This window comes from Poromitra crassiceps (genome assembly GCF_964638095.1).
Source record: "Poromitra crassiceps genome assembly, chromosome: 1".
Lineage (NCBI taxonomy): Eukaryota > Metazoa > Chordata > Actinopteri > Beryciformes > Melamphaidae > Poromitra > Poromitra crassiceps.
In genome coordinates this window covers 107,191,628-107,206,137 of record NC_139623.1, presented here as the reverse complement: position 1 = coordinate 107,206,137, position 14,510 = coordinate 107,191,628, and the positions used below count along the sequence as shown (strand labels likewise).

At 46.5% G+C, this 14,510-nt stretch overlaps 1 protein-coding gene across 1 annotated transcript in view; it reads left to right on the top strand.

Annotated features, from left to right (window-relative positions):
* The window catches only part of syngap1b (synaptic Ras GTPase activating protein 1b), a gene marked incomplete at its 3' end in the record, with an annotated part of 206,033 nt that overhangs the window by 144,786 nt on the left and 46,737 nt on the right, over positions 1–14,510 (top strand). The window contains exons 5-9 of the mRNA XM_083635164.1: positions 2,393–2,546; positions 2,888–2,986; positions 6,520–6,759; positions 8,663–8,998; positions 9,482–9,626. Of these exons, the coding sequence (XP_083491290.1) occupies positions 2,393–2,546; positions 2,888–2,986; positions 6,520–6,759; positions 8,663–8,998; positions 9,482–9,626 (974 nt within the window). The remainder of the gene's footprint in view (positions 1–2,392; positions 2,547–2,887; positions 2,987–6,519; positions 6,760–8,662; positions 8,999–9,481; positions 9,627–14,510) is intronic.

Sequence of the window (14,510 nt, the reverse complement as noted above, 5' to 3'; positions counted from 1 at the left end):
AAATATACCTTGCAAAAAGCAGACAAAATTAAGAAAATATACAAGGCAAAGAAGGATACTATTATACATTATTACACAAATTACGGCCAGCTGTGTGCTGGAATTGCAATTTTTTTTTTTTTTTTTTTTTTTTTTTCAATTCCGATCCGATCCGATCCGTGAATTAGTGCCATATCGGCACCCGATACCGATATTGGATCGGATCGGCCCCATCCCTAGACAAGAGCATCAATGACAAGAGCATCAATGACATTAAACAATTAAACAATAAAAAAAGTTACACAAATAAAAAAAGTTACACAACTAAGGTAAGGTGCAGAAACAGCAGTATTAAAATATTGCAATAAGAAAAGAAACAAACCAATACGCGAAAATATACAATATACAATATATACCACTTTACTTCCACCACCTTTACATCTTACGTTTCCCAGAAACTAGAAACCTATTCTATGGGGGCAGAAAAACAAACCAAAAGTACATTTCCAGAGATTGCACGAGAATCCTGTTTCAAAGTCAGGGGCAATCACTGCTGCCTTTGGCTCAGAAAAGTTATCCCACATTTTAACACAAGAATTAGCAGGGAGGCTGTTCCACCTTGACAAGAATACAATTCTGAAGGAACCCAGAATACTTAAAATTTTGGAGGCATGAAAATGGTCAAACTTAAAGATTAAATTAGAATACTTGCACAAAATAATGGCTATTGGCAGCTTCACCCCATAAAGTTTGGTATTGGTAGCGCCCTTCAAAGATCCACATCAGTCAAACCCTATTCATGATGATCCCTTTGCCTTTCTACTCTAGTTTAGTCACAGTGCTTAGTTATTTTGTTCAGTTACACTGCTTTGTTTTGCTGTGGCTGTCTGAAGTGTTCTGCTTTCGCTCAGGGCAGCAAACCGTGCTCTAAATATCAGCAAAATTCATTTGGAGGTGTGTCTCTCCTGATTGAATCCATGTTTCTAATCTGCCTTATCATTGGTCCTGGGGTTGTTTTCTGCGATGCTTGGCTCACCAATCGTGATGCGTTAAATGAGCGTTTGGGGTGTGTGTGTGTGTGTGGGGGGGGGGGGGGGGGGGGGGGGGGAGGATACCGTGCAATGTGAAATGTGAAACTCTCGCTCTACCGTCGTCTCTTTGCGTGTGACTCTCTCTCTCTGTACTGTACTTCACCTCACTAAAACCATTTCTCCTGTCTCGTAGACCATTACACATCTTCTCATGCCTTTCTCTCTCTCTCAGTCACAGACACACACACACACACACACACACACACACACACACACACACACACACACACACACACACACACACACACACACACACACACACACACTCCCTCTCTCCTCAATCCATCCATCCCTCTCTCATCCCTCCTTCCCTCCTCTTGCTTTTCTCTAATCCATGCTGTCGCTCTCTTCTTCTCCAAAGGATCCACAGTTTACGTAACAACGTGACTTCCTCCGAGAGGTCTCCTCCCACGCATTCTCACCCCCTGCTCTCTCTCTGCCTCTGTTTCTCTCTCCCTCTCTGCACATCTGACAGTGGCCAGGCTGTCACTTGCCCCGAGACCCATTTGACACACACATGCCTCCCTATCCTCTCATGACCTCCCCCATCCTCTCTTCTGCTTTTCCCCCCCCTCAATCTGACTCATTCCTTTGGGTCTATTTTTATCTCTCGCTCTCTCTCTCGCCCCCCCTCAGTCCGCAACATGTAATCAGTGCTCTGCTGACGAACGTTATGATTGAACGTACACAAAAACAGTGCGAGCGCAAGGAGAAGCGGACAGTCGGATGCAACAGGGACTTCTTAGTAGGGGATATATCTTTTCCTTTCTTCATCTTCACCTCCTTTTTGTCTCTGTGTGTGTATGTCTGACATGCGTGTGTGTGTGTGTGTGTGTGTGTGTGTGTGTGTGTATGTGTGTGTTTGTGTTCCTAGTGAGCGTGTGTGTGGGAGTACATGAGTGTGTGTAGGTGGCCGTGACCGGACTGGCTTTAGCCGCAGCTCTAAGTGTTGCTGTATGCCAGGCTGCACATACGGCTGTCAGGAATAAGCATTGATGGAGCACTGATATGAAAGCATTTTAAATAATGTGTACATAGAGTTTAACACATTGTATATTGAATTTGAATTTGGAAAGATTAGAAATGTTTGTTAAGCTTCATATGATATTGTTAACTAAACAACAAAAGAAAAAATAAGATATACCAGTTAATTGAAATAAGTTTTTAATGCATGTTGGGAGATGTGAGAGCAGAAACTGTAATGCAATATGAAAAAATATTCTATTGAGCTTGTGTTGGAGCGTCTGTCTTGTTACATATTGAACTTGTGTTGGAGCGTCTCTCTTGTTGCTATCTGACGGCGACTGTCACTCCCCCCTCAGGACCCGTTTGATGCAGAGCTTCAAAGAGTCTCACTCCCACGAGTCGTTGCTGTCGCCCAGCAGCGCGGCCGAGGCGCTGGACCTCACTCTGGACGAGGACGCCGTCATCAAGCCTGTCCACTCCAGCATCTTGGGACAGGAGTACTGCTTTGAGGTGAGACCTTAGCCGCACGTGAGCGGGAGCACCGACCCGCTCGCATACCACGAAACAGTACGGGGGAAATGGCACCGAAAGGCGTTGTTACTCCATCCTGACAAGTGACAGTGATTCTTTCTGAATGGGATTGTGAATTGAAAATATTGTTTATTTGTACATGTGAGAAAATAGAAAAGGAAAAGCAACCAGAATGTTCAAAGTTGAGCCCCGAGTTCTTACATAGAAATGTGTGGGCCTTTTCCGTAGCTGGGAACATGACAGAAGACATTGTTACGGCATCTTGGTCTCCATGGTTACTAATGGCTGTGGTTGTTGATGTTACCATTGGCTAACCTCAGGTGACCACGGCATCGGGAACCAAGTGCTTTGCGTGTCGCTCGGCTGCAGAGAGAGACAAATGGATCGAGAACCTGCAGAGAGCTGTCAAGCCCAACAAGGTGAGGGGAGAGAAAGGGATGCGGCCTCTGTCTGTGTGTCTCTCTCTCTCCTCCCCGTCTCCCGTTGTTGTCTGTTTTCCAATAGGAGAGCACTGCTTCATTTTTCTGTGTGAACTCCATTCTGTCTCTGTGTGTGTCTGTGCTGGACAATGTGCTGGACATTCTGTCTCTGTGTGTGTCTGTGCTGGACAATGTGCTGGACAATGTGCTGGACATTCTGTCTCTGTGTGTGTCTGTGCTGGACAATGTCATAACCGCAATAAGCATATTAGGGCTAACCCGAATGAGTACGAAGCTTAAATCATTGCCATGGTTATCGACGTCCAAATCAATATTGAATATCTTTGAAGTCTGATTTTTGTTCTCACCTCTCTTAGTACGTCCCCCCCCCCCCCCCCCCCCCCCGGGACCCTATCGAAGCTTTTAATATATTTGAATACACTGAAGCTTCGAGGCCGAAAAATGGTATTCGGGGAAGCCCTAAAGCAAGGGTGCCCAAATTCTTTCCCACGAAGGGCCAAAACTCAATCTGGGTGGAGGGCCGAGGGCCAAAAATAAACGTTGTGGAATTACATTAAAATGTATTGTGTTTTATAGAAAATTAACATTCTAAATCTAAAATAAAATTTTATATAACATCAATATAATAATCTACTTTTTATCTGTTTGGTAATTGTAATAATTTGCAATTTGTTATATATATAAAAACAAAACACCGGTTGGAATAGCGTGAACCTCCCACGTGCTATGTCCTACCAGTGAAGCTTCCCCTGTTAGGTGAAAAGAAGCGGCTGGCTAACTGCCCATGTCTCGGAGGAAGCATGGAGCCAGTTTCGGCTCTGCCCAGATCGGCAGAGGGTGGAGTAGCAACCAGGATAAATAAAAGTAAATTAGCACTAAGGGGGATAAAAATGGGATAAAAAAAATATTTTTAAATATTTAAAAAAAAAATCCGTGGCGGGCCAAAACAAACAGAGCGCGGGCCAAACGTGGCTCGCGGGCCCCAAATTGGTCAGCACTGCCCTAAAGCATATATTAAAGCTGTACGAGGCAACTTTGCATGTTGGTGGTGGCTACAAAATGACAGCGAGAACTTCCAGAATATCCAGAGATCTTGCATCGCAATGCGATATCAGTAAACCGCACACAGCTCATTCATGTTTACCACCCCGGCCGGTCTGTGATGCTTTATACCAAAGGAAACCAAAGGGATGAGATAGGAGAAGATCTCACTTTCTTTGAACAGAGCAAGTTTTAGGAATTAGTTTTATCTCTTTCTGTGGGTGGAGAAGTGTCCATATCCAACACTAGAAGCGCACTTGGAGAGCGCAGACCTCCACCAATGCGAATAGCCCAGTCTGCTATTATGCAAATTTCATGAGTCTGATCAGAGCCGCTCCAAAATGTAATGGGTTCTTCCTTGGCCCATGCTACACCCTTCCACGGAGTTTCATGAAAATCGGCCCAGTAGTTTTTCCATAATCCTGCTAACAGACAGACCTTCAAACAAACGACACAGGAAACATAACCTCCTAGGCGGAGGTAGTCTCTCCCCAAACTCAAATATGATTTTGAATAGCTGCGCTCCGCATATACTACATAATAGAATCTGTGTGCCACTTCACAGCCCCCGCTGCTGTTTTGAGGGGAGAACAAATGGATGACTGACAGGTCGTAGCACCAGTGAGAGAGTGGTTAATTTTCAAAAGTCAGGTTGGGTGGGCGCGCCTGATCGCTAAGGTCGTTACTGATTGGTGCCGATTCCGGGGCAACGAATCACGTGGCCAGGATTCCGACATCAGTTTGGAGCGAGCAGTGTCCCAGACCCAGAGGGAGATCTGCAGCATGCGATAACGTACTGTATCCATGTAAAAACTTGAATGGGTCTGGCGTTGAGACTATGGCGGAGTTAACTACAAACTTGATTTAGGCAAATAGAGAGAATCCACAGCATCGTAATCCATCTTCTCTACTGCAGCCCCACTTTCTGATTCAGGCTGAAAAGATTATCGTGCCTAGTGCAGCTTTAAAGCACAGTGATTTGATTTTCATCGTCACAGCTTTGAAAAAATCAACAGCGGACCTGCTGAGTAAAACAAAGATCTTCATGTTGGATGGATGGATCTCATAGGTCTGTGTCTTCATGGAAAAATGATCAGGCATGAGAGATATGTAATAGCGTCTTTGATGGCAACTGGAGACGAGGCGTTATGAAGCCAAACCCACATGAAACAGAACCGGCGCTGAATGACTCATCCAGATGCTCGGGCTGCAGGGGTCCTGGCTGAGTCATGGAGCTCTCTTCCTCCCCCTCCCCCTAAAAAAACAAGCATTGCGCATCTCCCACCAGAGGCATCTGCCGAGATAAGACTCACCGCAGAGACAGGGATGACCAATTACGCTTCTTAACTTTCTGGGAGCTCTGAACTCCTTCTTGAGCTTTTGAAATTCCTTTTTTTTTTGTTGGTATTGTAAAAGGAGAGCAGCCACGCCACATGACCTTTTTTTTGATGGTGCAATGGAGATATGACAGAAAGGAGGGAAGATGTAACAGGATGCCGTGAGTGAGGAGGACTCCATTCCATGCTGCGGCTTGGCGGTGTGTGTGCGCTAGCAAACTGAGCCACCAGATGCCCCCCGAACATTCAAACTCAGAGGTTTGGAATGAACTATGTGTTTGAGTTTGCCATTAGTTATCAAAGAGCATAGAAATGGAGAACTTAAGAACTTTGTAACTAATAAATAGTCAGAGCCGAATGGGGGGTGAGCAGCAGTGACATTTGGGCCGACGTTGAAGTGAGTCACTCAACCCCCACTGACTAAAACATTGCTCTCTGCAATCAGCACAGCGCTCTCCTCCCGTGGGGGATGTCAGATATAGCTGGGCCTTTGTGATCATGATTAGGAAGTGCAGCTTTCTACAGCAACATTGACGCCAGTGTGTGTCCCTCGTCTTTGCAGCGCATTGTGTCATTTGTCTTTCTCCATGCGCAGATGGCTTTGTTTTTCACCCAGCCGGACCTTATCTTCGTTCTTTTCTCCTGTCGTCCTTTTCTGTGCCTCTGCCATCCTGTTCGCATCTGTCTCTCTATTCAAGTCCACACTCAGGACCTATTTATTTAGCACCAAACTCCCACCTCACCAGCCATTCCTCTCCTGTCGTTTTCCTTTCTTCTCCTACAGGCTGACCTGTGTTGCCTGATGTTCTCGCTCTGATGCACACACACATGCACATGCACGTACACACACACACACACAGACACACACACACACACACACACACACACACACACACACACGCACACACACACACACACACACACACACACACGCGCGCGCACACACACACACACACACACACACACACACACACACAGCTGTCTTTGCATATCTGGGAATTTGTGATGTGTTCTTGTTTTGTTTTTGTCATGTTTTCACCTGCATTTGTGTACGTTGCTCTCTGTAAATCTTGGTGATGAACCTGTTTATTACATGAATTTGACTTGGCTTGACCTGACCTAATCTCCACGCAGGACAACAGCCGGCGGGTAGACAATGTGCTCAAACTGTGGATCATCGAGGCCCGCGAACTTCCAGCGAAGAAGCGCTACTACTGCGAACTTTGCCTGGACGACATGCTGTACGCACGCACCACCAGCAAGCCCCGCACCGACACTGTCTTCTGGGGCGAGCACTTCGAATTCAACAACCTGCCAGCCGTCCGCAACCTACGCCTTCATCTATACAAGGAGACGGACAAGAAGAGACGCAAGGTGAGGGAGAGGTCTGTGGGGTGACCTGGAAGTCGCATGAAGGCTGGTTTTCGATGACCAAATGAAGAGTTTGAACAGAGGCAGCATGTCTGTCTGTGAGTCAAAATGACAAAATAACCACAAATTCCTAGGACTGATTTTAAAAGTGATCTATGGCCTTTCATCAGCCCTGGCACAGCCCCCCTCCCCCCACACCCCTCCCCCTCCCCCCACACCCCTCCCGCCCACAATACAAGTCAAGTTGCTCATTAGAGCAGAAAATCAACAGCATGATCAAAATACTGTAGGCTAATAATAATAGTATTATAATAATAGTAATAATAATAGCCTACTCCTTTGTCATTTGCCTTTTTGGCCTTTACACTGTAGCACCGTCCTCCATCGTTTAGCAGTTGAAAATGCAAGTCGGTTTGGTGGGAGCAGAATGGAAATACCCGGGCAGAGAGTTTTTGTTTCAGTATGCGTGTGAAAGTGTGTTTTAAAAGCCAGAATTAATGGGAATAATGAGCGTAGTAATGATTTAGTCATATTGATAAATATCTCTTTCAACCCTTTGCACATATATTATGGTAATTGTGTGCTCTGTGGCAGTAAAAATCGTATTTATTGACGTGTAAATCTATACTACATATATGACTTCTTCAAGCAAAGAGAACCCAATAAGTCATGAAGAGAGTAGGACTACCTGAGCAAAACAACTTATTTCCAGGTTCCAACTCGTCGAATACTGATGTTTGGTCAGGACCCCTTTGTGTCACTTTTTAACATACTGGGTATCCCTTTTTTGTCATTTTTCAACATGCTGGGTAGTCCAATAGACTTAGATAGAACTCCCACAATGTCTAGAATACGGGACTTACTGTGGACAGTAAAGGTCCTTACACACTGGGACCGTTTTTTTTCGTGCGATTAATTCGCACGTCGATAATATTTTTCGAACCTGTATCAGTCAATGCAACCGTGCATACCAACGGCGAAGTTTCGCTGAGCGATATTCCGGTGTTTATTTTTTAGAAGCACGGTCGATTTTTCTGAAATTCGCGTCCGACGTGTACACATCTGTTGCTGTGATTGACAGGTGGGTCAGAATTTGCATCGCAATTCCATGCTGTATATTTGCATCGCTCTTGGTGTATATTCCTTTGGGATGGCGGATGGGCATATACATTTGTCTTCGATGCTGACAAACGGGGTTCGATCCCCAGACTTTTCAAAGTACATTTCAACCATAAGCTACATTTGGGCCTTCAGGTAGTGTAGCGCTAGATTCCCTGCTTACCAACACGAGGGTCGCAGGTTCGCGCCTCCGTGTTACCTCTGGCTTGGTCGGGCGTCCATACAGGCACGATTGGCTGTGTCTGCGTGTGGGAAGCCGGATTCAGGGTATGTGTCCTGGTCGCTGCACTAGCGCTTCCTCTGGTCGGTTGGGGCGGAAGGGAACTGGTGGGAATAGTGTGATCCTCCCACCTGCTACGTCCTGCCGGTGAAGCTCCCTGCTGTCAGGTGAAAAGAAGCAGCTGGCAACTGCGCATGTGACGGAGGAAGCATGGTGCTAGTCTACGGCTCTCCCCAGATCGGCAGAGGGGATGGAGCAGCGACGAAAAAGGTGGCGTGGAAAAATGATGAAAAAGGGTGTTAAAAATGCAAAGGGGGGGGGGGCATCTTGACCAAATGTCAGTATTTGATAAGTTGGGAGTGATAACATGTTGGTTCCAGGGATCCAGTGTTACTCCTGGTACTCAATATTTATTCAGTACTTCAGCTATATCATGAATTCATGAAAATATCATCATTTTCAGACATTAAAATGTCTTCCGTATAACTCCATAAGGCAGCTTTAACTTTCCTGCGAGACATGCTCATCATTCACAACTAATATTACTTTTTTCTTTTTCTTTTTAAGGAAAAGAGCACATACTTAGGACTGGTCAGCATCCCCATCTCAAGCATCACCGGCCGGCAGTTTGTGGAGCAGTGGTACCCGGTCATCCAGCCCAGCGTCCTCACCAAGGGGGCGGGGGGAGGAGGGGGGAAGGTCATTAATGCATCCCTACGCCTCAAATCCCGCTACCAGACCATGAGCATCCTGCCCATGGAGCTTTACAAGGAGTTTGCAGAGTACGTCACCAATAACTACCGCACCCTGTGTGCCGTGCTGGAACCCGTGCTGAGTGTCAAGAGCAAAGAGGAGGTGGCCTGCGCGCTAGTGCATATACTGCAGAGCACGGGGAAAGCTAAGGTATGGTACCAGTGATTCCTCAGGACTTTGGTTTAGGTAACAAATGTGTTTTAGAGTGTTTTAGCATCACATTTTATGCCTATAATGATATGTGGAAAATGTTCACAGGGACTGGTGTAGGCCTGGTTTTTTTGCATTTTTTACAGATTATCATGCAGAGTGTATGCCTTCAAATGATGTGTCATACATTGAAATCTGAAAATAGTTGAAGAAGATGCTTATTTGAATGTGCGTACTCCTAAAAGCAACATTCAGAGAAAATCACCCAGCCCTGAAAGTTGGTGAACAAGCTTGGTTTGCACTGAACAAGCTTAGTTAGCTAACTGTTGTTTATATTGAGTGCATTCTTCAACATCTAAATCATATACATGTATGTAAACTGTCCTTATGACTAGAGAAATCAAATCCACATTTAAAGTGATGTTAATAATACAGTAGAATTATGATGTTCACTGCACATATTTAAATTCTTCCTTTCCCCAGGATTTCCTATCAGACATGGCGATGTGTGAGGTAGACAGATTCATCGACCGAGAACACCTTATCTTCAGAGAGAACACTCTGGCCACCAAAGCCATAGAAGAGTACCTCAAACTGATCGGACATAAGTACCTCAAGGATGCTATAGGTGAGGTGGAGCATTTAGAGACTTTTGAATTTGCTGCTGTGTAGATTGAAGACATTGTGCAATATTCACAAATTCCTATTCCAAATTCAGAAGATGGACTGGAGGGGATGTTTTGCAATAACAAAATGTTTCATGAAAGAAAAATCTACCATTGGATACTCTTACACTGTTACAGTAGATTTCACCAATTGTGTGTTCCAGGGGTTATTTTGTGATGAACCTATCAACCTATTATTTCTACTTCTACTTCAGTTAGTGATTTCAATTTTCAACCTCCACAGAAGGGCTGTGAACTTGTTGCATTCAATTAAAGGACACCTATTAGGGGTGTCACGGCACGTGTATTCGTCCCGTGAAGTCACGGTATGGGCGTCACGGTTCGGTGCGTGAAGCGACACGATGAATACATCGAATCCAGAAGGTGGTGGTACTGGTAAAGCACCTAAACGCTGTTTGAACGCCATAAACGCAACAGAAGAAGACACACCAAAACAACACAAGGGCCATAGAAATCCGCGTTCACTGAATGGAACGTTTTGTGGAGAGGAAACATTACCAGGGGTCGCTCCAGCGTGTTTACAAGCCGTAGCTTCCATGTTACTAAACCACAACAATATTGAAGCGTCCAGCTGCTCCCCCTTTACTGTCGTCAAAAAAGCGAGTGCAGAGCAATATCCTAATGACTTTTATGACTCAGGCAATAAGCTGTTTTGCTAATTCTGTCAACATCAAGCCAATGAGGTAAGCTTGCTAATGTAACGTTACGTAGCCGCGATGTGCAACTATGGGACTAAGGACTTTCCTTTAGTCCTTTATAGTCCGCGGCTAAATGTTAAAGGAGAATTTCGTTTTTTTTTTACCTGGAGCCCTCTCCTCACATTAACTATTATCTGACGACTCACCCAGTGTTCTCCGCAGCGTTTTTGTGCGCGTTGTTTGGAGATCAATAGTGTCCAAGCCAGTCCTAGAATTGAGCTCCGTCGGGGCCACATGGCAGCGTGCTGTTCCTCCATGTAAATAGACAGTTTTATTCCCGTTTTCGACCCATATCGTGATTATATGATCCCTAAAGAAACATCAGACTGCCAATCTCTATCTACAGCAGTCTTTACAGGGATCCCATTTCCTCATTTCGAGTCAGTGTCACCAACTCTCGAAATGAGGAAATGGGATCCCTGTAAAGACTGCTGGAAATAGCCCGGGGGAGATTGGCAGTCTGATGTTTCTTTAGGGATCATATAATCACGATATGGGTCGAAAACGGGAATAAAACTGTCTATTTACATGGAGGAACAGCACGCTGCCATGTGGCCCCGACGGAGCTCAATTCTAGGACTGGCTTGGACACTATTGATCTCCAAACAACGCGTAGGAGGCACAAAAATGCTGCGGAGAACACTGGGTGAGTCGTCAGATAATAATTAATGTGAGGAGAGGGCTCCAGGTTAAAAGAAAATGAAATTCTCCTTTAACGGTAACGCTTTAGAATACAGCCCGCAAATAACCATGTAACTACAGGGTAACAAGACTTTAGTTCTAGTGTAACTACAGGGTAACAAGACTGTAGTTATAGTATAACTACAGGGTAACAAGACTGTAGTTATAGTATAACTACAGGGTAACAAGACTGTAAGGTAACAATACTGTAGTTATAGTATAACTACAGGGTAACAAGACTGTAATTATACAGTAGTATACAGTAGTATAACTACAGGGTAACAAGACTGTAGTTATAGTATAACTACAGGGTAACAAGACTGTAGTTATAGTGTAACTACAGGGTAACAAGATCTGTGCTTATAGGGTAATTACAGGTACCATACCTGTACTTATAGTGTAACTACAGGGTACAAGAAGTGAATTTAGCCTGTAACTACAGGGTAACGAGATCTGTACTTATAGGGTAATATAGTGGTAACGAGGTACCACACCTGTACTTACAGGGTAACTATGGGGTCGCGGGCTGTATTCTGAAGCTGTGTCAATTCGCCCACACTTACATACTGTAGTAACTAGAGTGTAACTACAGGGTAACAAGATCTGTACTTATAGGGTAATTACGGGGTACCACACCTGTACTTATAGTGTAACTATAGTGTATACTACTATAGTGTAGTTACAGTGTAAATACAGGGTACAAGAAGTGAATTTTGCCTGTAACTACGGGGTAACAAGATTTGTACTTATAGGGTAATTACGGGGTACCACACCTGTACTTACAGGGTAACTATGGGGTCGCGGGCTGTATTCTGAAGCTGTGTCAATTCGCCCACACTTACATAGTAACTATAGAGTGTAACTACAGGGTAACAAGATCTGTACTTATAGGGTAATTACGGGGTACCACACCTGTACTGACAGGGTAACTATGGGGTCGTGTGCTGTATTCTGAAGCTGTGTCAATTTGCCCACACTTACATACTATGGTGTGGTACCCTGTACTTGGCCTGTAAGTACAGAATTGGTCCCCTGCTTTAGAATACAGCCCGCGCCCCTGTAGTTGCACTCTAGTTACTATGTAAGTGTGGGCGAATTGACACAGCTTCAGAATACAGCCCGCACCCCTGTAGTTACACTATAAGTACAGGTGTGGTACCCTGTAATTACCCTATAAGTACAGATTGTGTTACCCTGTAGTTATACCATAAGTACAGATCTTGTTACCCTGTAGTTATACTATAACTAGTCTTGTTACCCCGTAGTTATACTATAACTACAGTCTTGTTACGCCGTAGTTATACTATAACTACAGTCTTGTTACCCCGTAGTTATACTATAACTACAGTCTTGTTACCCCGTAGTTATACTATAACTACAGTCTTGTTACCCCGTAGTTTTACTTCGTTTCGAACTCAAGCTCTCACTAGTGCCTACTTCGCTGCGTACGCAGCATTATGGAAGACTGTCATTTTTGCTCCAAAAATTACTTTTACATTAAAACCTGACCACGCCCCTTTAGGTGACGTGGTGCCCCCCTGGGCTGACTGGGCCTCCCACCTCGCCCCCGTGACTACGTCACGGCCAGTCACCCCAGGGGCCGTCACTCTTCGCTTCTTCCAGCCAGTGTGAGGACGTCGTTTTCTTAAGCTCCGCGGTTAGCTCGAAAGTCAGCGCTCTTCAGAGTTTGGACAAATAGACTCGCTCCGGTTAATTTGCCCGCCTTCGAGAGGTTCGCGTGGACGAGATAAATCAGGATTCGGGGACCCGTTCCTGTTCTCTTCACCAGCGGCATCGGATCAAGTCATCCAAGCTAAGAGTATCTTCTTGCTAACTGTTGTTTTATAATACTGCCGCTGCGCAGTGCTTGTATCACTGTCGCCGTACAGTGCATGTATTGACGTTTCCCCGGCTGGGTTAACGTTTGTTTGGCTCGAGCGCTAGACTCAGGTCTGCACTCATAACTTTTAGCTAGGTTGCACACGTGCAGAATAGCTTGTACCGTTAAGCACTAGAACAACAGGCTATTTAGCACAGTTGTCACAGTTAGCTAGCTTGCATCCGTGCTTGTGCTGCTGTTGCTAGGTACTGTAGGCGCCAGCTACTAACGTTAGCGCGCGCGCGTTTCTCCGGCTGGAGTAACGTTAAATAGATAGCTAGCTAGTCGTCTCGTGCAGCTAGCAGCTAGCTTAGCACTCCAGCATCTTTACCGTTGCAAGCGACTGTAAACAGTCAGCTTACACGTTAAACTCCCGCTAATTCGTGTACAGTCGGCGGATCTTGTTGGCGGGTTAGCTCCGCTCTCTCGCACAATGAACCGGGCGGCTGACATGAGACAGAGGGAGACAGCCAAGAGCTGTGTTAGCTGTGAGGCTACTTTGGCGATCCAGGACCGCCACAGCCAGTGTGTGTTTTGCCTCGGGCACAACCATGCTAGCGACGCCCTGTTGAAGTCAGACTTCTGCCGGGCATGCGAGGGCTTTACCTTGGCCGTTTTACGGGAGAGAGCTATGCTCTTTGTCCAGGTGGGCCCGCGGCTTAGCCACGCACCTCCCGAGGGAGGCGCGTGCGGTGGGTCTGACCGCTCGGAGGAAGAGGAGTTACCTGAAGAGCAGGGCTCCCCGGTCCTACCCGAACGGCAGAGTTTGAACTGGGGGGACGAGCCCATCGACCCTGTGTTAGAACAGGGGGGGTTTTTCCCCTATGACCCCATCATTCCCCCCCAGAACGCCCCCCAAGAGGAGTTGTCTGGCGGGGAGGATTGGGACCGCGCGACCGCGACCACCTCTCTGTTAGGGACCCGTTCGGAGGCTAGCCTCAACGAGCCCTATCAGAAGCAGTTTCTGGGGGTAATGTCCAGGGCTGCAGCTAAGCTTGGCATCGCTCGGGCCGAAACACCTCCGCCCCTCGAATCAGTGCTGCGGGGTTGCTACTACCAGCCGCTCCAGGCACCACAGGCACCTCGCCCGAAGCCCCGGCTGCCGGTCTGTATAGACGTGGTTCGCGCGGTGCAGTCAGGATGGGAAAGGCCTCAGGAGGCCAAGCCGCTCTGCGCGGGCATGGCTCCGTGGTCGGCCTTAGAGGGGGCGGATAAACTCGCGTTAACCGCGATGCCTCCTATCGAGGACATGGTGGCCAGACACCTGGCCCCTAACTCCGCGAGGCCTGCTTTGCCCTCTAAAGCGTGCCAACTTACAGCCAAGTTGGCCGAAAAGGCGTACTTGGCGGCGGGGCAGTCCGCCGCCATGACCAACAACCTGGCCATTCTGCAGGGCTACCAGGCGGTGCTCCTGCGGGACATGCAAGGTGACCCTGCCCCCGAGCTGTTTACAGAGCTGATGAGATGGCCACGGACTACGCCATGCGTATGGTGGACTGCCTGGCGCAGAACAGTGGGAAGGTCATGGCCTTCTCTGTTCTCACCCACCGCCACCTGTGGCTAAATCT